The sequence below is a fragment of the Halichoerus grypus genome, chromosome 10, assembly GCF_964656455.1.
Source record: "Halichoerus grypus chromosome 10, mHalGry1.hap1.1, whole genome shotgun sequence".
Taxonomy (NCBI): domain Eukaryota; kingdom Metazoa; phylum Chordata; class Mammalia; order Carnivora; family Phocidae; genus Halichoerus; species Halichoerus grypus.
Genome location: NC_135721.1, coordinates 7391963 through 7419775, shown reverse-complemented (window position 1 = coordinate 7419775; position 27813 = coordinate 7391963). Strand labels below are relative to the sequence as shown.

The 27813-nt window shown below is 50.3% G+C and overlaps 1 protein-coding gene and 1 long non-coding RNA gene across 3 annotated transcripts; one reads left to right on the top strand and one right to left on the bottom strand.

The window, feature by feature from the left end:
• Positions 1–349: 349 nt before the first annotated feature.
• Positions 350–20122, bottom strand: RRM2 (ribonucleotide reductase regulatory subunit M2). 2 transcript variants are annotated; one of them, XM_078055965.1, is made up of 11 exons: positions 19879–20122; positions 19720–19794; positions 19208–19351; positions 18767–18883; positions 18069–18202; positions 16314–16408; positions 16053–16186; positions 14758–14862; positions 14558–14671; positions 3018–3120; positions 350–2637 (listed from the first exon to the last, which is right to left on the bottom strand). In XM_078055965.1, the coding sequence occupies exons 1-10, from the start codon at positions 19984–19986 to the stop codon at positions 3028–3030; spliced, it is 1119 nt and encodes a 372-aa protein (XP_077912091.1). In that variant the 5' UTR covers positions 19987–20122; the 3' UTR covers positions 350–2637; positions 3018–3027. The 2 variants fall into 2 exon arrangements, with proteins under 2 accessions (XP_077912091.1, XP_035953445.1); XM_036097552.2 differs by lacking the exons at positions 350–2637; positions 3018–3120 and adding an exon at positions 12594–14480.
• Positions 20123–20213: 91 nt separating this feature from the next.
• LOC118539180 (uncharacterized) lies at positions 20214–21459 on the top strand. Its single transcript, XR_004919019.2, has 2 exons — positions 20214–20445; positions 21249–21459. It is a non-coding gene; the product is annotated as an uncharacterized LOC118539180 (long non-coding RNA).
• Positions 21460–27813: the final 6354 nt, after the last annotated feature.

The window sequence follows — 27813 nt, the reverse complement described above, 5'->3', positions numbered from 1 at the left end:
CTGGAGCCCCAGCTCCAAGCCCCCCGAATCTCCAGAAGCACAGCGAGGCCAAATGGCATGCAGCCATTAGCCCCATAAAACTCACTTCCCACCACACCACGGAAACATCTGGACAAGCACAGGTCCCAGAGAAAACTGGAAGAGGAATAAACTGTGCATTAGCAAGTAGACACAAGACCTCGTCTCGGACCTTGGGAGCACCCAAGGAGATGCCTGGCTTCTCTGAGTCCTCGGAAGGGAGCACAGCCCGGCCCAGAGCCAGGGACACGAGCGGAAGGAAGAGCCAGTATGCCCTGAGGATTCCGCCTTTGGTTGGGGTCCTGGGCCCGGAAGGCCTGCGGCTCAGGGTTATGGGACAGTCTCCAGAAGGCTCCGTGAAGGAGCGGACAGATGGTCAGTTCGCATCTGCAACCACTCCCGGGTTAGCCAGGCGGCCAGGGGAGAGGAGGAGAAGCTGGGAAGTGAGCCCCATGTACCAACCACCCCCTCAGGGGCCAGAGGCTCCAAAGCATCACCTCTTTTTTTTTTTTTAAGATTTTATTTATTTTCAAGAGAGAGAGAGAGGGAGGGAGGGAGCACAAGCAGGAGGGGGTGCAAGGGCAGAGGGAGAAGCAGGCTCCCTCCAGAGCAGAGAGCCCGATGCAGGGCTCGATCCCAGGACCCTTGGATCATGACCTGAGCCAAAGGCAGACGCTGAACCGACTGAGCCCCCCAGGCGCCCCAAGCATTCTCTCTTTTAATCCCCACTGTCATGACCCTCCTGCTACAGAGGGCAACTGCCCCCGGGGCGGTCACTCACTTGCTCCCGCATCCACTCATTCATTCAATAAACATTTATGAAGAGAATCCAGAGTGCTGTGCCCGTGTCGGGGGCTGGCCAAATATCCTGTGGGGACAGCAGACCCAGTCCCCAGCCTCAGGGGGCTCACAACCCGGGGGGTGGAGGGGAGGGTCAGCAAAGGGGCAGACTGGTTCCGTTCTGCACGGCAGACTCAGAGCAGGTACTCCTGCGGGCCAGGGGAGCACAGAGAGCACCCCTAACCCAGCCCGCTGGGCGGCGGCGGGGGGGGCTCAGGTAAAGTGGTCTCCAGGCTGGGACCCGAAATGCGGCAGGTGGACAGGCAGCAAGGTCCTGGCACGGTCGGGAGCCGCAGGAACAGTGTCCGCAGCCCTGAGGCTCAGGGAGGGTCCGCGCGCGGTCAAGGTGAAGCCAGCAGGGCGCCTGGGCTGGGGCAGATGAGGGCTTCACCTTGAGGCGTGGGGGGGCGCCCTGAGGGCTCCAGCAACACAGGGGCTCCTCCTGATTTGCTTTCTGAAAGATCTTTCTGGACGCTGTGTGGATAAGGGACTAGAGGAAGACAGAGTGGGCGCGGGCAGCCTGCCCCTGAGTGTGGCCGTAGGGATCTGCAGGGGGATGGGGCTGCACTGGGGCGCCATCTGGGAGCGGATCAGCAGGTGGCACTGGGGGGGGGGGGGTGAGGGTGAAGGGAGGGTGCGCGGCTCCCCCTCCTGCCCACACGTGGAACAGCAGCCCACACCTGGCTCTCCGCCCTAGCTCCTAGAGGCCCGGGGGCCACTCGCCCAACAGATGACCAGCATATGGGGTGCAGTTTGGCGCAGTGTCGGGGGCGCCCAAGTGGACATGTCTAGTTGAATGTTCGGTCTGCAACTCAAAACCTACACTGGGGAGAGTGGCAATTCCACAGACCGGTGTGAAAAGGCCCCAGGGGAAAACCCTGCAGGAGCAGAGGAGTGGGGAGCGGGGCATGGCAGAGGGCGAAGACTGGGAAGGAGACGCCCGGAGGGGTAGGTATGGGATCCCGGAGCCAGGGACCCCAGTGAGAACTGAAGGGGAGCCACAGACACAGGGGACACGAAGGACATAAAGGTTCAGAGCCACTCTGGAACCAGCCTGCCCCGCTGCCCAGGCTCAAGTACCAGTTCCTCCCCTTAACTGGCTGTGTGACCTTGGGCAAGCGCTCAACCCCTCTGTGCCTTTGGTCCCTCAACTATGAAGGGATATTGTAAGGGGTGAATGAGTCAGTATATGAAAAGGCGAGCACTACATAAATGTTGGGGGAAAGAAAGCAAAGGTCTCAGGCTCTCAGGGACGCAGGGTAGTGGCGAGATGGGGAGGAAGTCACAGGGCAGGAACTAAGGCGTGAAGGGACCTGGGTAGGTGGTGGTAGCTGCAGAGACGGAACAGGATGGGGAAAGGGTGTCACCTCCCAAGGATGCAACACAGGAAGGATAGAGAAGCCCAGATGTGGTGTCTGGGAAACCCTCCAAGGGGCCGCACCCCTGCGCCCCCCACCCCTGCCTGGTATGCTGGCAGGGCGGGCTGGTCGACCCTACCCGCCCTTCTCCCTCGTCCCTTCCCCCAAATAAAACCGCTCAGGCCCAAACTGTCATCCTTCCAGGACCCTTGGAGCCTCTGACTCCTCTCTCACACACAGGCAACCCCTGATTCGATCCCACCAGCTGTCTTTCCAACCCAGGCAGAACTTGGCCTGCTTGCCACCTCCACTCCTGCCCCTTACTACCCCTGCAAGTCTCCACCACCTCTCACCTGGACCGCTGTGACAGCCTCCAAGCAAGGCTCCGGCTTCCACTGGTACACGCCAACTGATACCGGACCTACAGAAACAACAGTGCACCTTTGAAAAGGTAAGGCTAATCCCAAACTTCCCATGCTTCTCATTCCACTCAGATGAAATCCCAACCTGGGCCTACAAGGCCCCACAAGACCCACTGTGCAAACCCCCCCCCCCACTGATCCAACCCCAACCCCATCCCTCACTCTGCTCTCACCACACAAAAACAAAAATGTCCCTGCCGCAGGGCCTTTGCACTTGCAATGCCAATGCCTAAAACAAGCTTTCCTCTGCTAACCATGTGGTTTGTCCGCCACTTCCTCCTCTAGTTCCTCAGAGCTCTTCCTCGACTACCCACATGAAAAAGCATGAGCCCTTTGCCCGCCGCCTCCTCCCTACTTCCATTTCCTTCCCCTGACTTACCGCACATCAGTTAGTTGGCTGCTTTCCCACGTCCCCCGTCAGTGCACAATCTCCACGAGGGCCTGGGCTTCATCTGCTTTGTGCTTCGTTGTCTCCCTGGCCCCTGAGCAGAGCAGACACATAGTAGGGCGCTCAGTAAACATGTACAAATTAACGGCCTCTCAACCCCACACCTCACCCCTCCTCCCGACTGTTTTCTGTCTTGTGTGCACTACTGTTTCTGGCCCTGGAACAGCACTACCCCCCCACCCCTCCTTCTTCCCTTCCCAACAAGAACAGGTAGGGGTCCTTCCCCTGCTCTCTACCCCCTCCCTCCCTAGACCTACTCACACCCTCCTCTGTGTGATCTTGGGACACAGGACCCTTAATCGCATGCTCTCTTGACTCCAAGGCCAGGCCTCAGACACCAGGCCCCCTTCATTCAGACACAAGCAGGAACCATCTATACTCTGAGAGCTGAGGCCTCTGTGGCATAACCAGGAATGCAAAAGAAGATGGATCCTGCCCCCGGGGGTTGACAGTCTCCCCAGGGAGGCCACATGAATAGAAGGGACGTCATCCCAGCACAGCCTCACACCTGAGGTCCTGGCTTTGCCACCTGTGCACTTAACCCCTGGGCCCAGGAGAATGTCTCACAAGCAGCGGAGCAGGACTTAGCTGGGTCCGCTGGGCTCCAAAGCCCAGGGTTTTCTGAACTGAAAGGGGCTTCAGATCTGGCCCCCTGGCCAGCCATTTTGGATGGAAGCAACTGGCTCCCGGTTTCCGGTGAGATGCTCAGCCTCCCGAGCACCATCCAGAGGTGATTGCAGAGGAGTGGGCGCACACGTGAATCACCAGCACAGCCCTGCGAGGGGCCGTGACATCTGCGTGACTCAGCCTGCACGCTGCAGGGCCCTTCTGGGGACAGCTGCAGGGCTGGCCCAGCCCTCAGGCACTGGGGGTGGGGGGCACCTGCCATCTGCCCGGGGAGCCGCTGCCTGAGTTGCGACAACCGCTCTTCAATATTTATTACAGGAAAATTAAAACAGAAAAACAGAACAGAAAGAAAAACGCACTCCCACCTCCCCAAGACAACTGTTTTCATTTCTCCATTTGCGATACCTCCTGTTTTTATCCATATGTACACATATTTTTATGTCATTGTAACCACGGTACACACAGAATTTATGTTCTGCTATTTTCATTTTCCGGTATTCTGTGAGCTGCTCTCCACGTGGCTGCATGACCTTCATTTATTTACCGCTTATAATGACGGGCTAGCACGCCCTTTAGAGATAGGACATAACTCGCACACCCATTCCCCTTTTGCTCAGCATTCAGATTATTTCCAGCTCTAACTCTAACTGGAGATGGAAGGCTGAGTCCCCTTTTAAAGATTTCAAAATGAATGGGATGATGCAGCCATTCGGCGAGCATTGGTGGAGAACCTCCCACCTGCAAAGGGCCCGGTAGTGGTGAGATGGGGAGCAAGTCACAGTGCTTCGCATGCATGCTCCACACAGAGGCACAAATAAAAACCCACTGACAGCCAGTGGTCCACTCACCACCTGTCCCTGCCCCCACACCCAGTTCCTGGCCCTTCCATGGCTCCCTACGGCTGCCAGGTCAAGTAGAGGCTCTTCAGCATGGCACCCCAGGTCCTGCCCAACCACCCCTTACAATTCTCTTCGATTCCCACCAGGTGACTCCTACACCATCGTCCTCCATCCCCAGATACGGAGTGCCCTCTCTTGCCTCTGGGCTTTGCAAACCCAGGTCACCCCTATTCCCGCACATCTGACTCACCCTCCAAGGTGCCACTTGGCATCCCCTGGTCTGTGAAACCTTCCCTCCCTCCCCAGGGCCTGGCATCCTCCTCTGCACCCCACCGGGCCCAGGCTGACCGTCTGAGCCCTCGGTGCCCTGCACCAGTGGTGTGTTTGTAAATGTTTAACAACCAGCTCTCCAGAAAGGGAGGCTGAATTGTAGCACTTACTAATTCCCATGGTGTAAATACTCCCACCAAAGCTGATTCCGAACCACCAAATGCTCAGCAATACACCGTTCTATAGTTATTTCTACCATATGTCATATAGTTATTTCTACCGTACAGACATGACAGGCATAAACAGCCTCAGCAGCACAGATGATAGGAATGTGTGGTGAGACAGGGTTTGAGTACTTCCCATATTTCTCTTTAATATAACGTATTTTAGGCTTACATAATTTGCTTTTTATTTTTATTTTTTTTATTTTTTATTTTTATTTTTTTTTAAAGATTTTATTTATTTATTTGAGAGAGAGAGAGAGAGAGAGAGAAAGAGCACAAGAGGGGGGAGCGGGAGAGGGAGAAGCAGACTCCCTGCTGAGCAGGGAGCCCGATGCGGGACTCGATCCCGGGACTCCAGGATCGTGACCTGAGCCGAAGGCAGTCGCTTAACCAACTGAACCACCCAGGCGCCCCATAATTTGCTTTTTAATAATGGCTGTATTTAATAACCAGCTCGGTGTTATGAGCTGAATTGTGTCCCCCTAAAATTCATACGCTGAAGTCCCAACCCCCAATACCTCAGAATGTGACTGGTTTTGGAGATAAGGTGTTTAAGGAGGTAATTAAACTAAAGGGATCATAAGGGTGGGCCCTGATACAATCTGACCCATATCCTTGTAGGAGGAGATTAGGACAGAAAGACGGGAGGGGCGACCGTGTGAGGACACAAGAGGAGACGGCCGGTCTGCAAGCCACGCACAGAGGCCTCGGGAGAAACCAACCCTGCCCACAACTTGATCTCAGATTTCCAGCCTCCAGAACCATAAGGAAATAAATTTCTGTTGTTCAAGCCACCCAGTCTGTGGTAGTTCCTTACAGCAGTCCTAGCAAGCTAATATGCTCCCAAAATTCCTAAAAATTTAGGAATTTGTTCTCCTGCCCGTGCTTCCTGGCTCCTGCCCGTTATTGACCATCTACCACTTTCCCTTTTCCTGACTTGACTGTGGACCCTCAAGAGCAAGGTCATGTCTCGGAACGTCTGGGTGGCTCAGTCGGCGAAACATCTGCCTTCGGCTCAGGTCATGATCCCAGGGTCCTGGGATCGAGTCCTGCATCGGGCTCCCTGCTCAGCAGGGAGTCTGCTTCTCCCTCTGCCTCTGCCCCTCCCCACTGCTCTCATGCTCTCTCTCTCTCAAAAAAAAAATAAATAAATAAAATTAAAATCTTAAAAAAAAAATAAAAAGAGCAAGGTCACATCTCACTCAGAAGTCACCCAATGCCTTCTGGAAAGGTCCAAATAGAAAATATTTTAGCTCTACCTAAATACGGCCAGTCGCCACATTTCTACTCTGCCATGTCAGCGTGAAAGCAGCCGGGACGGTACATACACGTGTGGGCCTGTGTCCCGGGGAGACCATCCGTCAGTGCTGAAATGTGGGTTCATGTCATTTAAACATGTCATGAAATATTCTGTTGATACATCTTTAAAAATTCTTAGCTCAGAGTCCGTACAAAAACAGGCGGTGGACCAGATGTGGCTCCGGCGCCTAGTTTTGTGAGCCACGACCTTCAGTGTGTCCCCTGCAGCCCCTGCCTCCGCCCCACCCCCACCCCCAGCACAGGGCCAGGCACAGGAGGAGAGAGGCGAAGTTAATGTTTGATGATCCGGGGATGAAGAAACGAAGGTCAGCCAGCCAGTTCACAGGCTCTCCAATTCAGCTAGCAAAGACCACTTCCAGGCAATGTCATGAATTTTTCTTTAATGCAGAATTTTTTTTCTAATATGCAAGGGAAAAAAGAGCTTTCTGAAACATAAATCTCTCCCTGCAAGGTAGACCCATCACCTCTTTGTTGCCTCTGATCTTCTAAATGATCTCTCAGAAATAAACATCTAGCACTTCTTCCATTAATAACTTCTATTTAATGAGCATCTCAAAAATGTGCCAAATCAAACCTATGATGACAGAACTTTTGATCAGTGGTTACCAGGGGCTGGGAGGGAGAGGGAGAACGGGGAGGACTGCTGATGGGTGCAGGGTCTCTTTTTGAAGGTAGAAAAGTGTTCTAAAGTTGACTGTGGTGGTGGTTACACAGCTCTGTGAATATATAAAAGCCAATGAAATGTGCACTCTGAATGGGTGAATTGGATGGTCTGTAATTATATCTCAACAAAGCTGTTTTAAAAAAAATACACCAGGCATTAGTCACCTGATTCTCACAATGACAATATTTTTTAATATTTTATTTTTTTAAGTAATGTCTACACCCAACGTGGGGCTCGAACCCACAACCCCGAGATCACGTGTGGCACTCTACCGACTAAGCCAGCCAGCGCCCCTCACAGTGACAGTTTCTAAGGTCAGCCTTTTTGTCGCTGTCCCTGCACCAACAGAAACAAACAGGCCCACCGTGGTGTGGAAATACAGCTCAGCAACGGAAACTCAGATCAGCCCAAGGGAGGCCAGGCCAGCCCCAGGCAGGCACTTGTTTGCACACCTTCCAAGCAAACACGTCCTGGGCCCCTGCAGGGGAGGCTCCCCCCCAAGTGGAGGGGAGGCACAGTGCACCACACACAGGCAGCTAGTCCCCAAGCTCTTTCTGGACACAGCTGGAACCTTCCTGTTTTCCATCTTCAAGTTCAGTCATTGCTCCCCACCTCGTTACTAAGCCCGAGTGTCCAATTAGCTGTGTGATGCATGACCGCTCCTCAGCCTCCGCAGACCCACGACCTCATCTGGGAGTCACAGGCAGAAGCAGGTTGGGAGTGGCTCCCTGGGTCCAAAGCCTGGGCCATGAAGACGGGGGAGACGCTTGCCCAGACGGGCCACCTGGTCTCGGGGACAGTGATGAGGCAGAGCCGGACAAGGGGAGTGAGGGCACGATCCCTGCTGAGCAGAAGCAGTCTCCTCGGGACCAGAGTGGAGGTCTAGGGCGCCTGTTCTCTCATAATGGGCTGTGGGTAGTAACAAGAACATGGCCGTGGGGCCAGGACACCTGAGTTCCAGTCCTGGCTGGCCACTGTGTTTCTACCTGTGGTCCTCAGCAAGGCCCATGGCCTCCCAGAGCCTCTTGGACACATCTGTGAAATGGGGCTAATCATCCACGCACCGCCCGCCCCCCCCCCCCCGACCCCTCCGAGTGGTGGTGGATCCAATGAACTCAGGGCTGTGGGTTCTGTTCAGGTCTGACTTGGTTGCATGTGGCACAAACATCCTGATTCTATTAGGACTTTATTGGCTTACTTAAGTGAAAAGTCGGGGGAGTGGAATTCAGGCATGGCTGGATTCAGAAAATGAACAAGGTCACAAAGACCCCGTCTTCTCTGAAGACCTGCAGATCAGCTCTCCTGTCCTGAGTGTGGGCTCCTTTCGACAGCCACAGCAGCCCCATCCCCTCTGCACCCCGTGGCGTCTGGAACCCCAGGGGCTGTGGCCAGGGGGCTTTGGACAGAGGGCAAAAGAGGTCAGTCGGTGGGTGGCCTCTGAAGGAAAAACAAGGCTTTCCAAGGCCCTACCCACTCCTGAAGCAACTAGTCAATGCCAGGAGAGACAACAGCTCCCCTCCCACCATCTCCACCCAATTCAGAGTGCAGAATGAAAGGCCTTCTCTGGGGCGCCTGGGTGGCTCATCGGTTAAGCGTCCAACTCTTGGTTTCGGCTCAGATCATCTCAGGGTCGTGAGACTCAGCCCTGTTTCAGACTCCGCACTCAGTGGGGAGTGTGCTTCAAGATTCTCTCCTTCTGCCCCTTCTCTCACTCACATTCTCTTTCTCAAATAAATCTTAAAAACAGAAGAGAGAAAAGGCTTTCTCTGGGTCACAGGCAGCCTTGGTCCCACTCCTATAAACTCTCAGGTCAGGCCACACCTCACAAGGCTCAGCCCGCCCCAAACTGGCCTGACATCCCCACTCAGCAAGTCTTGCCACCTGCCACCATCCAGGCCCCAACCCCTTGCCTTGTTCATCCCATTCGTTCATCCCTTTAGTGTGGCCAAATGGTGTCACTCGCAACGTTCTCATGTTGTAAACAGCCAATGGGTTACACCTGCCCAGCCCACACTGGGCCCCAAAACCCCACCCCGGTGGTCCTGCCTGGACACAGGAGGACCAGGCACCTTCTCATGTCTGGTAGGAACTCGAAGGAGACAGAAGTTAAAGGCTGGGCTCCAGGTTTGGGCTTCCAACCAACTGCATATAGACTCAGAGGACTCTCTGAATTTGGCATAAAAGCAAACACAGGGACAATGCAAAGCACTTTTAGGAAGGATAAAAAACAGACCGTGACTAAAGAGGATTAGATTAGAACCGCAAGACATTCCCCCTTTGGCCACCATGTCCAGCCGCCATCAGACCCTGGGAGGTAAGATAATGCAATGCCCAAAGACCCTGCAGACAGAGAAGCCATGCGGTCAAGCACAAAGTTACAACTGCTTCTCCCCGGATCATCCCTCAGGTCCGAACTGCCATTTCCAGTAAGCCTTTTTGCCTCAAAGTCCTTTTTCCTTCTAACACAGTGTCGCCCGCCCAGGGCTTTCCCCATCCTTCCCACCTTTTTGCATTATATGTTTAACTTTCAGAAAATAGCTTCTAGCTAGAGTTCTTCTCATCGAATCTTAAGCTTCTGTGATTTAACTGGTTAGTCTACCTGCATTTATTGGGCTTATTGATCTTATCAGGATTTCCATTTACCACTCTCTGCATTTTCTCATCTTTTTTGCCTATTAGACCGATCACCTGTTCAATACCCCTTCTCTGCCACCACTTTGAAAGTGACACACTCTGTTGTGTTCTTGTAAGCAGGACTGTAGACTCTTCACATATCTGGTGAACCCGCTAGCCCACTCTTACTTACAGCAGGACCTGCCCCCACTGTCTCCCTGCTATGTTGTCCAGTATTCTGGGTCCACTTGATTTTATCCATGATTAGATTCACTACACGGCAACCCATTTCTTTGCTCACTACCCTCCTTTTGATTCAATTTTCTCCTTAAAGTGTATTCTTTAGTCCTTCTTTTGAAGAGGGGGTATGAATGAACTTGGAAATCTTACTTCTGAGTAAGTTTATTTTCTCAGCATCTCAAGATTTGCTTCCATAACCTTTGGCTTTCACTGTAGTGCTGTTGAGAATTTCTGCCTAATAATTACTCCTTTATAGATCTACCATTCCTGTAAACTTGAATGACCTTTGTCCGTATGCTCTGCAGATTCACTACAAATGAGCCTAGGTATGGATTTATTTTCATTTATCTGACTTGGGATTCCTTGCACTTGCTGATTTAGTCGCTTCTAGAACATTATCAGTCATTATCTCTTTAAACATTAGCTATCCAGTCCCTCACGGTAAGACTTCCTTTAAAAATAACATGCACCCCCTTTCATCCTCCACGTCTCTCTCCCATCTACTTCTGGATAATTCCATCAGGTCCCTTCCCATCACCAATTCACCCTCAGTTGTGTCTCCTCCTACTAAGCATCTTTTTCTTAAGTTCCAAAATATTTAATTCCAGTAGTTTTGTTATATTCCTAGAAATCGTAGGAAGTTTTAAAAAAATCTGCCCACTTCTTTAGAATATGCTGTTCTTAGGGTTTTCATTTTTTTCCTTCTGATCCCATTATATCATCTATCATCGTAACTGGAAGTTCTCGAAGAGATGAATAACCAACCCCCAGGGCTGCAATGAGCCCAAGCTTTCCCAGTCCCTGTCTTTGTTCCCAGCATCTGAAAATTCCTCTTTCTTAGGAAATCAATACCCACTTAACTTTCGCGATCACTGGCAGGTGTTTGAAGCTGGGAGGCTGTTCAGGTCACCTCAGTCCCCTCTCTTGCTGGAACCACTCCAGTCCTTAGAGCCAGGCCAAGGGGACTGTGGTTTCTGAACCTTACATCCGTAGTGGTTTCAGCTACTCTCATCAGATAACATCCAGATGTGCGAATCCGCTCCCAGGAACAGCAGGGGATCACATTCTTTCTCAAGTACCCAGAGTACACCAGAGTGGCCTCCTCTACAGAAGTGGGGGGGGGGGGGCGAGATGATGGGGTATGCTATCAGCCTTCTCTCAGAACACGCCAAGCCATACATACAATCCTGTTCCCTCAAAGCTACAGCCGCTCCCCAGGGAGCTGGAACCGTATTGCTATGCGGGATTAAACCACTATCAGGATCTCCAGACCAACAGTGACAGAGCTATTCATCCTCACTGGCACACGAACAGCCAGTCAGCTCCCTGGCCCGACGGCCTTAATACCCATCCAGTTCCAGCTGCGCAAGGAGCCAGCACCCAAGTCGGATCACAGGCAAGCAGACAATTCTGACCGCGTGACTTAACCACACTTGGCTGACGCAGGTCCAGTAAGTGAAGTGCGGGAAGCGTGCTCTAGGGTGGGCAGCTCGCACAGGTGGACGGCAGGGGAAGCAGGACTGTAGGGGGCCCACAGGGAGGCTGTTCGGAGTTGATCCTGAGAGCATGGCTGCCCCAACCTGACATTATAAATCAAATGACATTCAGCGTGCCCTTGGGGTATAAAGGCAAAGATCTCTGCTAGGTTCCTCTGAGACACAGAACACACCTGCTCCCCAGACATTACCCACCCCAAAATACTCAGCTCCAATTAATTTCCTCATTCACCAGGGCCTGATCCTTGGGGGCCTCGTGCTAAGACGGGGATGGATCCGGACGTGGGTGTCCCTTCTACGTGAGCCTTTGCAGGAAGAGCAGGGAGGGAATCTGGATTAGTCCCCCGTCCCCCTCCTCCTCCACAGAGAAACAAGGTCACCCCCCACCCCCGGCACCTACACCTCTCCTAAATGCTCCCATCCACCTCAAGTTCTCCGCTGCTCCTTGCCTGCTCTGGCTCATCGTCTAACAGGTTCACTCACGCATCAGCTCCCCCCTTGAGAACGTAGCTGCACAGGGACGGCGGGGCCCCCAGCCCCACCCCCAGCACCTCAGAGCAGGGCCTGCCCGGCTGCTGGTCGTCACAGACACCCGCATATCCACAGTGGCAGGATACACAAGGCCAGGATTTCAAAAAGGCTTTAGGAAGGTGGGCCAGGAAAGGCCATTTATAGACAGAGGGGCCAATCCAAGGCCATAAAGAAGTCCACGCAGCTCAATTTGATGAGGAAGAGCAAAGCTGGGAAGACCTTTAGCCCCATCTGGTCCCCACCCCCATCGTTTAACAGCTGGGAAAACGGAGGCCGGGTAGCGGCTCACCCAGGGGTGTTGGGAACTTAAGCCCCCTTGACCCTGGCCCACAAACTCCAGGAGAAGCACAGGGCACGCTCTTGTTCATCACGTCTCAGGCATTAGCGAAGTCCCCTCCCCCAAATGGATGAAAAGCAAATGAACGCATACACCTTCATGAAAAAGACTTTCTCGTTTTTTCTTCCTAAACTGAAATGCAAATTAATTTATCAAGGAACGGACATAAGAACAGTTCATTTAACCCCTGTGCCGCATTCAGTTTTTAGACTTTGAAATGCTTGACTAAAATCTGCTTCCCTTTAAACAGATCAGGAAACAGAACTGGAGTTGGCAGAAATGAATCCTCCCGTTAACGCACTAACGGGGAGGCCGAATCCTAAAATCGACTTCCGACTTCCACCTGCACCTGACACGCGAGGCAAAAACGTTTATTCACTTTTGTGTTGCACAAGTGTAAGAACCACATAATCTGGATTTACTTTAGGTAACAATAATTTAAAAGATAGAAAGCCCCTGTTACAGAAATTGTTAAATTGACTATTAGACAATTTATACAATAAATGAAAAAAACTGACAATAGAACAGGCCAGTGATCAGCCAACACAACAGGTTAACAAATGCAGCCAAAGAATCAGTGCGTATCATCCACCACCTTCCACCTAACATCATGGCTGGGCCGGGTTTTTTTTGGGGGGGGGGGGCGTGGAAAGGAGAAGGCAGGGGGAAACAAAGGCAGGTCGATTCAAACTAGCCCTATTAAGTATATTATCTTATACTATCAATCTAAAATTATAATGCAAATAGAGCATGTGTTAATATAGCTCATGCAACTCGAGTTTTCTCCTGAAGGTCAGGAATCCAATAAGGTAAATGCTCAGATTGAGGCAGATGCTGGAAGTAACTGCACTGAATTCTATCTGCTTCAATCATGAACTGCACTAACTGGGCAATTATTTCAAACTATGAACCACAGATATAAAAGGACATACACAGTAAAAAAAAAAGTTCTAATTTAAAAAACATGTAGTAAATATAAATGAAATAGAGCAACAGTACCTACTTACAAATTCAACCAAATCGGAATACATGCTCAGCTTTTCGGGGAGCCAACTTCAGTCCTGGTTGTGCCACTTAATTGGAGCAAGATCCTCAGTGGGGCATTTTGTGCAAGGATGATTGGAAAATCAATTTACAATATTATCTCAGATCCTATAGCTAAGGATCTAAAGATCTTCGTTAAGAGCTTGAAGTTGGGGACTATAAGAGGATGCTGCCCCTCTCACATGCCCAGGTGACCAGCAGACAGCCTGCATCATACTGCAAGCTCCAATGATTTAAGTCAGAAGCTCCTTTCCCCTCGCTGTCATTCCACAACACTCGACCTGGCCTCCAAAATACAAACCACAACCTGTCTTCTTTGTGGCACCAACTAGCTAATACCTAGGTATGTGCAGGGCTGACTTTGAAGTTGATCAAAGAGCACATCCATTCTAGAAAATAAAGAATAGAAATAACGTGCTTGATCTGCACAGGTTTGACGGACTTTGGCCACCTAGTAAAATCCAGACCAGCTCCCATTAGTGGTCAATAGAAGGCTTTGCACGTGGGCTAGAAACCAAATTAGGTTAAATCAGGCCTTGTCAACAGTACAAACTCTGTTTATTTGTATGTAAAGTGCCAGTTTTATATACAAATCAGTAAGTAAACTTTAAAATCTGCTTTGAAGCACCAAGGCTGAGACCTCCCAAGGGCCTTTGAGTAACTGACTGATTAATCCTGCTGGATCTGACTCACTCCAGGGTCCACACATGTTGAGCCCTGACTGCCACTAAGAGCCACGGTGAACTCACGGACAGCCAGCCTGCCTGCAAAAGCCAAACACGGCCAAGGTCTTTCCTAAGAATCCGAGTAGCTTTTGTCTATGCTTCTTTCTCGGTGAGACAACTAGCATCACTAATCAACAGGCTTGCTTATGAGGTAGCTACACAGTTTTAACAATACTATTAATGAACATTATGGATAATTCATGGTGTAGCTGGTTTGATACACTTCAAGTAGCTGATTTTTTTTTTTTTTTTTTTGGATGAGAAAGGGGAAAAAAAAAAATCAGCAAAATAAGAGCACATCTTCATTTGTCTTAGAAGTCAGCATCCAAGGTAAAAGAATTCTCTGTTGGACTTGACATCACTCCCATCCTCTGATACTCGCCTACTCTCTTCTCAAAGAAGTTAGTCTTCCCTTCCAGTGAAATATTCTCCATAAAGTCAAATGGATTTTCTACTCTGAAAACCTGAAAAGGTTCACAGGAAAATTTAAATACGGAACACCAGTTTCAGAAGAACCAGAAGGCTATAAACAATACTTTACCTTGCCAAAACCTAGCTCCAGCATAAGTCGGTCTGCCACGAACTCAATATACTGCTTCATTAACGTGCAATTCATCCCAATGAGCTTCACAGGCAAGGCCTCCGTGAGGAACTCCTAGAGACCAAAACAGAGCTTCTCAATAAAACGGAAGCATCAAGACACCTTCTAGCTGGCACGAGAGACACTGATGCAACACCCACCTGCTCTATCCGAACGGCATTAATAATTATTTCCTTCACTCTCTGCTCGGAAGGTTTGTGGACCAGGTGTTTGAACATCAGGCAGGCAAAGTCACAGTGTAAACCCTAGAAGAAAAGGTTTAAGATCACTATTAAAACCAGACTTGTATCAGGGCGCCTGGGTGGCTCAGTCATTAAGTGTCTGCCTTCAGCTCAGGTCACGATCCCAGGGTCCTGGGATCGAGCCCCGCGTCGGGCTCCCTGCTCAGCGGGAAGCCTGCTTCTCCCTCTTCCACTCCCCCTGCTTGTGTTCCCTCTCTCGCTGTCTCTCTCTCTGTCAAACAAATAAACAAATAAACAAATCTTTAAAAAGGAAAAAAAAAAAAAAAGAACCAGACTTGTATCGGTAACATGAAACAGGAAATGGCTTTCCCCTTTTCTGCATTCTCCTCCTACCCCTTGTGTGGCGGTGCTTTAAGCACTTCAGCGGTCAAGGGGAAGAGGGCTTCAACTGCCATCTGCTCTGCGAAGGTCACGGCAGGTTCAGCAGCACCCAAGGCCCTCAACACTGCTCCTCTGGGGAACAACAGCAGGCCAGGTCCGGTCCCTGCTGCCCCGTGTGGTAGCCAAGGATGGGGTAAGACTTCTGCTCAAAGCATTCTTCCTACATCTGTGAGCTCCTGTTTTGCCACTATTCCCAGCAGGAAAGGCAAAACTCGGTGAACAGTCTAGCTGGTTGTGAGATTTACAGCCTAATGCTCGGGAAATCAGTAACGCAATTTCCAGTGAATGGAGTCTACGAGTCTTAGTGCCAAGTAACCCTGATCTTCCTATAACAGAAGGAAGAGCTTCTTATAAAGCAAGACCAAATGATCTGCCCACTGGGCTCCAAGTATGGCAGGGTTCATGGCCCTGGCCTTGCCAACTGGAATTAAATTAGAACATCTGGACATCTTCACCTTCCCCTCCAGTTTAATCCAAGTGCACTCAAAGACATAAACTGGACCAGAATGGATTCTCATTCTTCACTAGGATGCTTATCACCCAACTTTGAAGTACAGTAGGGTCATAGAGAATACTGGGCAAAAAGAATAGAACACCCCATCACCTAGGGTGCATCAGACATATAAAGGTATTGAGAACACAAGTACTTCCAGTAAATTAAAGTATTTCATTTTCTGCCAAGTACGGATATGGCTGAACTCACATGTTAAATGTGGATATCAGGCAATCTTTTATCTGGAGTTCCCATCAGTGAACCCAAGAGTTGTAGATGTTTGGGGTGCCCATTAACCTGTTATGTGAATTAGACTCACCTCATCTCTGCTGATAAGTTCATTGGAAAACGTGAGGCCAGGCATCAGGCCGCGTTTCTTGAGCCAGAATATTGACGCAAAAGAACCAGAAAAGAAGATTCCTTCCACAGCAGCAAAAGCTACAACCCGTTCTCCTGTGAAGAGTTAACACCGACATAGTTCTAGTGAGCAACCGAGCACACGCACAAGGGGGGCCACAGACCAGGGACGTCACTCAAGAGGATGAAGCTCAGGGGGACACGGGGCCAGAGGGGTCCTTACCGTAGGTAGCCTCTTTGTCCCCAATCCAACGCAAGGCCCAATCTGCCTTCTTCTTTACACAAGGCATTGTCTCGATGGCGTTGAAGAGAAATTCCCTAGTAGACACCCAGAGCGTCAGCAGTTACAGCAAAGACCTCCTATCACAAACATCCGGAGAACACCACTGGGGCCAAGGCCAAATCGAGCCTCAAACTGAAATGTTTTCTCATTACTGTTTTTGCTTTTCCTCCAGTGTTCTTTTTAAAATCTCAACATTCACTTGGTTCCTATTCTTTAGTTCATAGGGATCCCCGAGATCTACTAACATTAAAAGTCTTAGTCCGTTACACCAAGAGCATTTATCAGCTTAATTATATCAAGCCCAGGTCATGACAAAGTTCACAGGCCCTATCTTTGAACTTGAGAAGCCATAAAATCTTAACTGCTAAGACTACTTCAGCTATTCTGACCATTATCTTCCTAGATAGCACCTTCCTCACCAGACTATACCATCAGGTCAATTATATGGGCCCCAAATGCCATATGTATATAATAAAGTAATTAAAGCCAATAAATTGAATCATCTGAGCTTGCTTCCTACTGTAATTCTATGCTACACTGATGGTCCCAGATCAGGAAAGCAAATCAACTGGCCCCCCACTTACCTGGGTCTTCCTTATTACCCTCTTCCACCTCCAATGTAACCCTGTGCCCTGCCTGGGAGTCTACAGATTCTCCAGCCTGTTCCTTATCAGGCGACCTTGTTCTCTGAAGCCAAGGTCATCAGACGATATGGCTCCCTTCATTCTCTTTCCATGTCTACATCCTGAGACCAGGGTCTGCCTCTCCCTAGCTTTTGAAGCTCAACCACCACACCTTCCTGATCCTGCCCCTTCTGGTTATTTATCTGGGTCATGCCTATCTTTTATCTTTCCTCATTTCTGCCTACAAATGTGTTCAAATCGTCCTACCCCCCCGAGTCTCCCCAATCCTGCCAGCCCTTCCAAGCCACCACTCATTTTCCCAAATCACACTCTTCCTGGTTACCCACAAGAGCCTACCTTCCAGCCCTACCACTTCTGTTCCACGCAAGACTCTCATCCTGAAGCTGACCTCAGGATCTAGACCACTTAGACAGCCACTTTTAACGTTCTCCTCCTCTCTAATCTTGAAAATGTAAAATGGGTGTGAAGCTACCTTCATTTCTCCTCTGTGATCCCATGATGCAAACCATCTCTTCACACAGTCCTGTGCCTAAGTTCATCTAACCGTAAACTGCTGCCTCTGTTTATTATGGAATTCCTCTCACTCACACTTCTAGGTCTGATTCTCTGTACTGTATTACGAGCTCTTGAAGAGGAGAGTAACGTTCTACTCGGGTGTACCCTCCATCCCCTCCATTTTGCCCCAGCTTCCCATTGTAGGTTAACAGATTGGCCACACGAGTACAAACTCTCAGACCTAGGATTTCGTTCATCATACACAGCCTCCTTGGATGTGTTTTGTTTTGTTTTCAAAGGCATTAGATTGAACGACCAACGGTACACTTCCACTTCTAAAAATGGAGTAACCTCAGAACTTTGAGTTTTTAAGTGACTTGCTAATAAAGTGAGTGTAGGCCTCTTCCTCAGAGCAGACGGGAACATGGGTGGTAGAAACTGCTTTGTCTGCTTAGTCACTTAAGTCATTCTTCTACCCCTATGTAAACTCAAAAACTTGAAATAACGTAACAATTAGTGAGTCCTAAACATGTTGGCAGGCCACCCAAATACTCACCTTTCTTTGGAATCTTTAATATAAGTGTCAATGAGGAGACTGTACATCTCAGAATGGATGTTTTCCATGGCAATTTGGAAGCCATAGAAACAGCGGGCTTCTGTAATCTGAACTTCTTGGCTAAACCGCTCCACCTAGTGGTAAAACACATCACAGTTCAGCTTGAGGAGCATCCACTCAGGGGATCCTGGATACATCACACTCCCTTTGTACCATTATAGGGTTTGCTTCTATTTTTAGAAACAATACTTCATTATTCTGTGGTAAAGCTGGGCATTTTATGCCATATGCGCTCAATTTACAGATCAGGAAATAGATAATGTCTATTTTATAGGGATCCTAAGAACACTCATCAATTCATTTTTTCCTAATTCACTGCACGAAGGATCCACTCACTGTAAGACATATATAGACTCAAGCTATTAAAACAGCAAAACCACAAAAAGGAAAGCAATGTCATAGCCACAAGGAGTAAACCTATTACTACCACTTAACATTGTCTTTGAGCCTCTCGAGAGCCAGTGGGGGGAAAAATTAACCATAGGGAAGAAAGAACTGCAAAGGATATTATAAAACAGGCAACACCATGTAACAGAACTACTAGCTTACAACCAGTATAACTTAAAAGATGAGGAGAGAGAATTGATTTTCTCTTTAATCTTGAAGTGAATGAGAGCAGACGTTTTTTGGAAACTCACCAAGTTTTCATTTACTATGCCATCACTCGCGGCAAAGAAAGCCAGAACGTGGGATATAAAGTATCTCTCCTCAGGCTTCAGGGATTCCCAGTGCTGAATGTCCTTGGAAAGATCCACCTGAAGTTTAGACGACCACAAGGGACATTAAGCATGCGGGGCCTCACACATACACATAATTCTTAACCAACTGAGCCACCCAGGCCATACCATAATTCTTAAACCTTCTTTTAAGTCTACCGACACCACTTGATCAAGAACATCCCGCCCATGCACAGCTCCCTCCCATTCCACATCCTCCGTGGGCAACTATCCCCAACCACCCCCAAGAGGAACAAGAGTATATTTCAAGCAAGTTACAACCACCACTGCAGGGGGCTTCCTCTAGAGCTGGGGGCAACGCTTCAACTTCCTTTTAAGTCTCCAGCTCCTGACTCTGATTACCTCTTCAGCTGTCCAAAAGGAAGCCTCAGCTTTCTTATACATCTGCCAAATATCATGGTACTCGATAGGGAAGATGACAAAGCGACGAGGGTTTTCTCTCAGTAGTGGCTCGTCCTCCACGCTGGGGCCAAGCACCTTAGTTTTCTGTTGGGCGAGAAAGTAATGAAAATGCTAATCATAGAGGGAATCACATGAAATTGCCATTTTTTCGGGCCTAGTGCGTTCAATGACCGGCAATCCCGGGTGGTTCAGTGTGTGGGTCAGCTGTCACGCATGTATATCCTACAGAGAACAGAACCGGGACGTGACAGAGGAACAGGAGGAAATCTGCGGAAGTGTAAAGGACGGGGACGGAATGCCTTGGCGGGAAAGAAGCGCGGGCCGGGGAGTGGCTAGGGTTTGAAACCCTGGAGGAGACAATGAGGCTTTGGCGCCAAGGGCGGCTGGCGCCCCCTACCGGCAGCGCCCCGCCCCCACAGGCCGCTTCCCCGCCGGCTGCCCGGGCCACTCACCGGCTCGGCGGGCTCCTGGAAGATCCTCCTGGCGGTCTTGCTGGCCAGCACGCGGGTCCCGCTGAGACTCGGGGGCTGCGGGGAGACGCGCGGTGAGGGGCAGGCCCCCGACCCACAGGCCCCCCGCCGCCCCGGCCCGGCCGGCCCGCGCGTGCTCACCGTGTTCTCCTTGTCCGCCAGGCTGAGCCCCTTGAGGGGCGAGAGCTGGAGCTGCTGCTGCTGCTGGGGGTCCACGATGGTGGCGAGCGGCACGCGGACGGAGAGCATGGCTGCGGCGGCGGGTCACGGCAGGCGAGGCGGTGCGCAGGTCCTGGGAGCCCCCGCGCCGCCCCGCCGGCCTTTAAAAGCCCACCGCGGAGGGGCGCGCACAGTGGGCGTGGCCACACTCCGCCTTCCCATTGGATGCGCCGGCCGGACGTCCGCGATTCGAGAGCCGCGCGGGAGCGCCGACCGCCCGCCGCCGGGACGCCCCCCGGGACGCCCCCGGAGCCCCCGGGCCCGCGGACAGGGCTAGGGGCGCCGCCGCCTGGACCCCTGCGGGCCCCCCCGGGCAAGGGCTGCAGTCCCCCCGCGACTCGGTGGCCGTGGCGCGCGCGGGACTCGCTTATCCGGGAACCGCTCGGAATTGAATAAAGCAACGCGATTGGAGGCCGCCCCGGAGCGGGAGAGGATTCCCCCACCCCTGAACCGTTTTCGCGGGTCGGGGCAAGTGGTTTTGCAAATGAGGTTAGTGCAAATGCCTGGGAACGCCCCTGGCTGCGAGAGAAGCGCGGGGTTGCGACCGTTTGGATACGTGTACCTGGGTGGGGGGTTAGGGGTCCTCGAGGTCCGGCAGATTTGTGGGAGGGTCGGTGACCACCGTGCTGCCTAACGCTTAGGGCCACTGGCTACTGAGTCCGCAGTGCAGTTGCTGTGTCACTTGGACGTGTCACCAGGCTAAAAAATTCAGTGCCCTCCTTGGTATAATGGGACTGGTCGCCGGACCTACCCTGTGGGATTATTAATAAAATGAGATAAATGCGATAATTCTTGTAAAATGCGCAGTCCATGGTAAAGCTGAGTTAAGTAAATGCCGGGGGGGCCCTTTGGTGCATTTTCCCACTGAACTTGTGTCTGCTGTCAGGCCACTGTCCCCAGTGTCAGCATTTTTTAAAATTAGAAACTGAGCAAAAAAATCCTGAGAAAGGGTGCCTGGGTGGCTCGGTCGTTGAGCGTCTGCCTTCGGCTCGGGTCGTGATCCCGGGGTCCTGGGATCGAGTCCCGCGTCGGGCTCCCTGCTCGGCGGGGGGCCTGCTTCTCCCTCTCCCACTCCCCCAGCTTGTGTTCCTGCTCTCGCTGTCTCTCTGTCAAATAAATAAATAAAATCTTTAAAAAAAAAAAAAATCCTGAGAAAGATTGAAGAACTGGGAATCCATGTACTGCTTATTGGGCATCAAGTAGCCTGAAGAGGAGATTGAAAACCTGCATTGTCATGAGGGAGACATGACTTTATTAGCACTTTTCATTTTACTTTGTGTTTGGTTTTTCAGATTTGCCACAGACATTTGCCCTGAAAGTGGCAAAATGCCAGGAATGAACAGAAAGAAATGTCAGGATCCGAGAAATAAATGATTCACCTGGGAAGTTCCAACATCTGCAAACACTCTTAGGGCCGCCCCTAAGAGAAACACTGGACTTTTTACAGTCTTTTCTGAATACAATAAAGAGGTCGGAGGTAGGGACGATCCCCTCCTCACTTGCGTCTGTTTCTTGCATTTCTTAGTACCACATACATACTGTGTTTAATGTATTCTCAAGCCTCAGAGAAAGATTACTGACAATCATTTCTCTTAGACAAAGCAACGACTAAAACTTCGGTCTGGCATCCTTCGTTTTAAAGCAACTCCCAGACGTGGTCAGTTTCACCTTCCTTCGGCATCCAGCTCCAGGAAATGGACATTTTTAGTGATGATTTTATGGCCGATAAAGCCATTATCACGTCTAAGGAGATTATCAAGGATTCCTTGGTACCCTCTAATACCCAACTCACATTCCTGTCTCACATCATCAGTAACCGAAGTGCTCCTTCCGGCTGCTCTCTCGGGCACCACGTGCTTTTTAGCTTCTGCTACACCCTGTGTGTACAGGAACCGTAAAGTATGACTCTGTGAGCTAGTCAGAATTTGTGACTTCGCCTTCCGCTTAACTTTTTCCTGACTCCCCAAATAACCCATGTGCGTGGTAGAGAACTTGGGAAGACGAGTGGTACCACGAGGCAGAAAGAAAGGTCGCCATTCTCCCCTTCACTGCCTCCCAGCTGAGTCACTTGGGCATGTCCCGTCTAGCCTCCTACGGATTTTTACTGCTCTCACTGCACAGGAGGAAGCGGGCGCAGAAGGCTACGTGGCTCTGCCCAGAGATCACTCCCAGAGGAGACCGCCGAGCGGGGCTTCTGGCCCGCAGAGCCTCCTCTCTAGCCCTGGGGACCGGAGAGAGAAGGGCGCGCGACCAGACCCGGCGCTCCAAATCAGCTGGACAGGAGGCCGCCCGGCCCGGTTATCTGCAGTTCTTTCTCGTTTCCCTTCGGCGCCCGTTTGACATCTGCTCCACGATTGGTTGGCCAGAGAGAGGCTCCGCCCCCGACTTCCGAGAGGCCGCCCTCCTTTGGGCTCGAGCTCCCCCGCCCGCCCACCTGCGAGCCCCGCCCCCCTGCCGTGGCCCGCGCTCCGGCCGCCGGGCCCCTAGCAGTTGCACCTTTACCGGCCCCCGGCTGGCAAAGTGAGGTGGTCTCTAAGGGGCCGCTTCCCCATCCTCCTCCCCCGGGGCAGAGAAACCGGCCCGGGAGCTCAAGTGGTTTTCTCAAAGCCACTGCTCACTCTACCAGACACCCTGCTAGGGACTATTAACACTAATGACGACTGCCCCTGGGCCCCTGGGCCCCTGAGCCAGGTGCTTGGCGCTTTCAATCCGGACAACTGTGTGGGGTATTTTTTTTTTTTTTTTAAGATTTTATTTATTCATTTGAGACACACAGAGAGAGAGAGCATGAGCAGGGAGAGAGGCAGAGGGAGAGGGAGAAGCAGACTCCTTGCTGAGCCAGGAGCCCGATGTGGGGCTCGATCCCAGGACCCTGGGATCATGACCTGAGCCAAAGGCAGACGCTTAACCATCTGAGCCACCCAGGTGCCCCTGTGTGGGGTATTTTTGACCCTGTTCTTCAGCTGAAGGAAGTAAGGCCAGGGAGGCAAGGAGACTGTCCAAGTTCGCACAGCTTAAACTTCACAGCTAGAACTTTTCTCCCCCAACTTTTTTTTAATTTATTTTTTATTAGCTACAGAGGTAGAATTTAATGGTTTATCAATTGCATATAACACCCAGTGTTCAGTCCATCAAGTGCCCTCCTTAATGCCCATCACCCAGTCACCCCATCCTCCCCACCCCCCTCCCCTCCAGCAACCCTCAGTTTGTTTTCTAGAGTTCAGTGTCTCTTACAGTTTGCCTCCCTCAATTATCTTATTTTATTTTTCCTTCCCTTCCCCTATGTTCATCTGTTTTCTTTAATTCCAGTATGAGTGAAATCATATGGTATTTGTCTTTCTCTGACTGACTTATTTTGCTCAGCATAATACTCTCCAGTTCCATCACATTGTTGCAAATGGCAAGGTTTCATTCTTTTTGATGGCTGAGTAATATTCCATTGTAGGTATATACCACATCTTTTTTTTTAAGATTTTAAGATTTTTATTTTTTTAAGATTTTTATTTATTCAAGGTTTATATTTTTATTTAAGATTTTTATTTATTCATTTGCACAAGAGAGAGAGATCACAAACAGGCGGGGGGTCAGAGGGAGAAGGAGAAGCAGACTCCCTGCTGAGCAGGGCACCTGACCCAGGGCACCTGATCTCGATCCCAGGGCCCCGGGACCATGACCAGGAGCCAAAGGCAGACACTTAACAGACTGAGCAACCCAGGCACCCCTACCACATCTTATATCCATTCATCTGTCGATGGACATCTGGGCTCTTTCCGTATTTTGGCTATAGTGGACATTGCTGTTATAAACATTGGGGTGCATGCACACCTTTGAATCACTGTGCTTGTATGCTTTGGATAAATACCTAGTAGTGCAATTGCTGGGTCGTAGGGTAGCTCTATTTTTAACTTTTTGAGGAACCTCTGTACTGTTTTCCAGAGTGGCTATATCAGCTTGCATTCCCACCAGCAGTGTAAGAGGGTTCCCCTTTCTCCACATCCTCACCAACATTGGTTGTTTCCTGACTTGTTAATTTTAGCCATTCTCTCCCCTAGCTTTTTATTAGGAATATTTCAACAGACACAAAAATGGAAAGAATTCTCCAGTGTTCAGCCACCACCTAGGATTCAACAGTCATTTCCATTTGCCGTATTTTCTTTCTCCCCTTCGATGGGTGTATGAGACTTTTGTTTTCTCTGGATCATTTGAAAATGGATTGCAGATGCTATGCCACTTTGACCCCAGGTTTTTCAATATATTTCGGCAGGTAGCTCCTGAAACTAAGGACATTCTCTAACAAACATGGTAGGATATTCACCCCTAAGAAAGCTAACATTAATTCCTAATATTACCTAATATCTAGCCCATAATCAAATTTTCCCAGCCGTTTCAAATATGTCTTTTAAGTTTGTCCGTTTTAAGTGCACACATTACATTTGGTTATTGTGTCTTTTTGTTCTCTTTTATTTAGAACAATTCTATTTCCCCCCCCCACAACATTGACCTTTTGAAGTTCAGGCCGTTTTCTTGTAGAATGTCCCGGCCTCAGTGGGTCTTCATGGTGTCATTTAACTTGTTTTGCTAACCCCTGTATTTACTGCAAAATGCGAGTTTGATCTAAAGGCTTTACTAGACTTAGCTTTTTTTTTTTTATTGTGGTCAAATATACATAAGCCAAGATTTACCATTTGAACCATTTTCAAGGGGCAAAGCAGTGCCTTTTAAGTACAGTACACCATTGTGCAACCATCGGTCACTGCCGTCCATCTCCGGAACTTCTTCCTCATCCCGAACTGAAACTCTGTCCCCATTAAACGCTAGCTCCCTATCCCTCTTCCCATCAATCTCTCATAACCACCATCCTACTTTGTCTTTATGAACTTGACTAAGTACCCCAGATAAGTGGAATCTTACAAAATTTGTCCCTTTGTGACTGGCTTATTTCACTTAGCACAACTTCTCCAAGGCTCATCCATGTTGTGGCATGTGTCAGCATTTCATTCATTTTTAAGGCTGAATAAGATTCCATCCTAGAGATATGCCAAATTCTGTGTATGAGATTTCCTTTCTACAATCCACCTGCCCCTTCTGTCCATGGCCACGTTCTTTTGTTTCCCAACCACTAGGCAGCAAGGTCAGCCCTTCTCAAAACTGTGCTCCACTCTGTGTGTGGTTCCAGAGCACCCCTTCCTCCTTCTGAACTTGATATTCCCCTTTCCCATCTTCAGGATGCTCAGAACCCTCTGTTGGGGAAAATGCATCCAAGGGAAGCCGGAAAACTGAATACTCCATCCCAAGTGTGACTTGTTCGCTGTGGAACTTCTAGAGTGGAACAGTGGGCTGACGGAGGGGTTGGATCAGCCACTTTCTGCCCTCCAGTCCTCTGACAACCACAGGAAACCTGACACGGGACCTTCCCTTCCACAGGTCTCTTGTGAAAACACCTCCCCACCACCCCGCCCTAGCTTACCTCAGGGCCCTATCTTGCCCTCCCTCTTTTGGGGCCTGACCACCAGGGCCTTCCCCAGCTGTCCTCGAAGCCCCTGCTCTGACCATCTTGCTCCCAGGCCCAGCCCCTCCCCCGAAGGCTGCGTTTCTGCCCCATCCAGGCTATGTCTTAAAGAGGATTTCCCAAGGGTTGACTTGAAAAAGAAAGAAAAGAATGTAAGGGCACAATTGTGCACGCCCAGGATAAGTTTATTTCCTCATGACCAAGCTCAACTTCCTGTTGGCTTATTACTGGTCATTTCTCCTTAATAGCCTCCTTCCCTGGATAAGGGGGCCACATCATTGACTTCTTTCTAAGTAGTGGTGCGCGTGTGTATGTTTGGGGGGAGAGGGGACAGCAGCTTTGAATGGTATTCTGAACGGGCCCACCGAGAACAACCTAAGCAAATAGGTTTTCAAGTAGGAGAAGGAGCCAGTCCTGCCATTTGTGAGGAGGGTGGGCTGGGAGGGGAAGGAAGGGGGGGCCAGGTCAGCGGAGAGGAATCCTGGGAGGCCACACTCAGCATTCATGCATTTGAGCTAAATAATAACTTCAGGAGGGGGAAAGACAAAGCCCAAGTAAATCAATCCTACACAGCCCTGATGATTCACTTGCTACAAGTTCAGCTGCTTTTAGACTAAGTGTGGTGGAGTGAAGGGACCAGCCCTGGATTCACGTCTGAATTCCAGCATCACTTCTTACTTATTAGATGACCTCGGACAAGCCGCTGGATATTTCTGAGCCTGTTGTTTTACTGATAAAATGGGCACGATAATTCCTACCGCACGGGGGTTCTTCTAAGGATTAAACAGAGTAGGATATTTAAAGCTCCTGAAAGGTGCTTTATGGAAGTCCAGTCCTTTCCATTTATTAGCCTAGCTGACCTCTCTGTCTCCTGAAATACAAAACTGAAGCTATTCCAATGTGGTTTTCCCCGTTTCCTACCTCAGTTCATTTTCGGGTCACTGGGTCATTATTCCGGCTCTCTCTTCTGTCTCCTCCCCACCACCGCCACAGTAGTCTTTGACGCAGGGGAGTGAAGCAGAAATGGCGCCTCCCATTCAAGCCAGAGGGCCCCACAGCACCTCTGGCCATCACGAGTGGGGGGCAAGGCTTCCTCCGAGGAACTGAAAGAGTGACTCATGAGGAAGAGGGCCCAGCCCCGAGTGTCTCCACTCCACAAAGCCCCCCATGTCCCCAGGCCTAATTCCTACTCCCATGAAGCATCAGGTCCCCTGACAGTCACATGAGGCTGATCTGAGGCCTGCCAGGGTTGGTCACATCCATGCTCAAGTGGCATCTCCTCCCGAGGCCATCTGCGCCAGTGTGGGCCTGGTCCGGGCTGGGACCTTGACTGCTTTCTCCATGCCCTGTGCCCTGTGTTGTGGAGCTGCCTCGTTATCCTCCCTGGCATTGTGCGCCCTGTTTGGAGAGGCCTCCTAGGCAGTCAGGTAGGGTGTGGGGGTGGGGAGGAAGGAGGTAGCCCCAGTGAGCAGACATTGGTTGAATTACATGAATGAGGAAGACGAGGCATTATGGCAGAGAGGTCATGAGCCTGGTTTATGAATCCCAGCTGGACCAGGAAGCAGCTCCAGAGAACTCTCACCCTTGCCAACTTGGGTTAAACATGGCCTCGCACCAGATTCAAGCACGGCCTTGGCCCAGAAGACTGCAGAGAGGCTAGGCCACCTTGGGTCAAAAGCCCAGACTTTCTCTTATTTAGTGAGCAGGAGGATGTCTTTGCAATTCACTTTTTCATTGTTCCAAGGGTACTGGCATTTGCTAAAAAAGAGTGTCTCTTCTTAGGTTCAATGTTAGCTCTTCAAAATTTGTTTTCGTATTGATGGCTGTGACCAAGAAAACACAGGCCCCAGATGGAGTCACTCCTATTAAGATCCCCAGGTCAGTAAACCAAGACTTAATACCTAACCTAACTGCAGTTTCAACAATCCGCAACCCGCCCTCCCCGCCCCCCCACCCACAATCTGGGAATGTAACCTTTAACCAGTACACCTGGAAAATACTGGTCAGCACTAGGAAAGTTACAGATAGAGCCTTTCAGCTAGTTACCCTTAAGAGGCCTTGCCTGAAACATTGGATTCTTTGCTAAAATTTTCTTTTTCTCACTTCCTTCTTAGCTTTAAAAATCCTTTTCTGCAGCTCCATAGTGCTCCCCTTTATTTGCTAGATGGCATGCTGCCTGATGCATGAATCAACTAAAAAAGCCAATTAGGGGGGCCTGGGTGGTGCAGTCCGTTAAGCGATGGACTCTTGATTTCAGCTCAGGTCGTGATCTCAGGGTTGTGGGACCGAGCCCAGCATGGAGCACCATGATCAGCAGGGAGTCTGCTTGAGATTCTCTCTCTCATCTC

Coding starts and splice junctions, on each gene's coding strand:
- RRM2 (XM_036097552.2), bottom strand. CDS start 19,986: ATGCTCTCCGTCCGCGTGCCGCTCGCCACCATCGTGGACCCCCAGCAG. Junction 19,795..19,878: donor TGGCGGACAAGGAGAACACG/GTGAGCACGCGC, acceptor GTCTCCCCGCAG/CCCCCGAGTCTCAGCGGGAC. Junction 14,863..16,052: donor AACTTATCAGCAGAGATGAG/GTGAGTCTAATT, acceptor CTTTTCTTCTAG/GGTTTACACTGTGACTTTGC.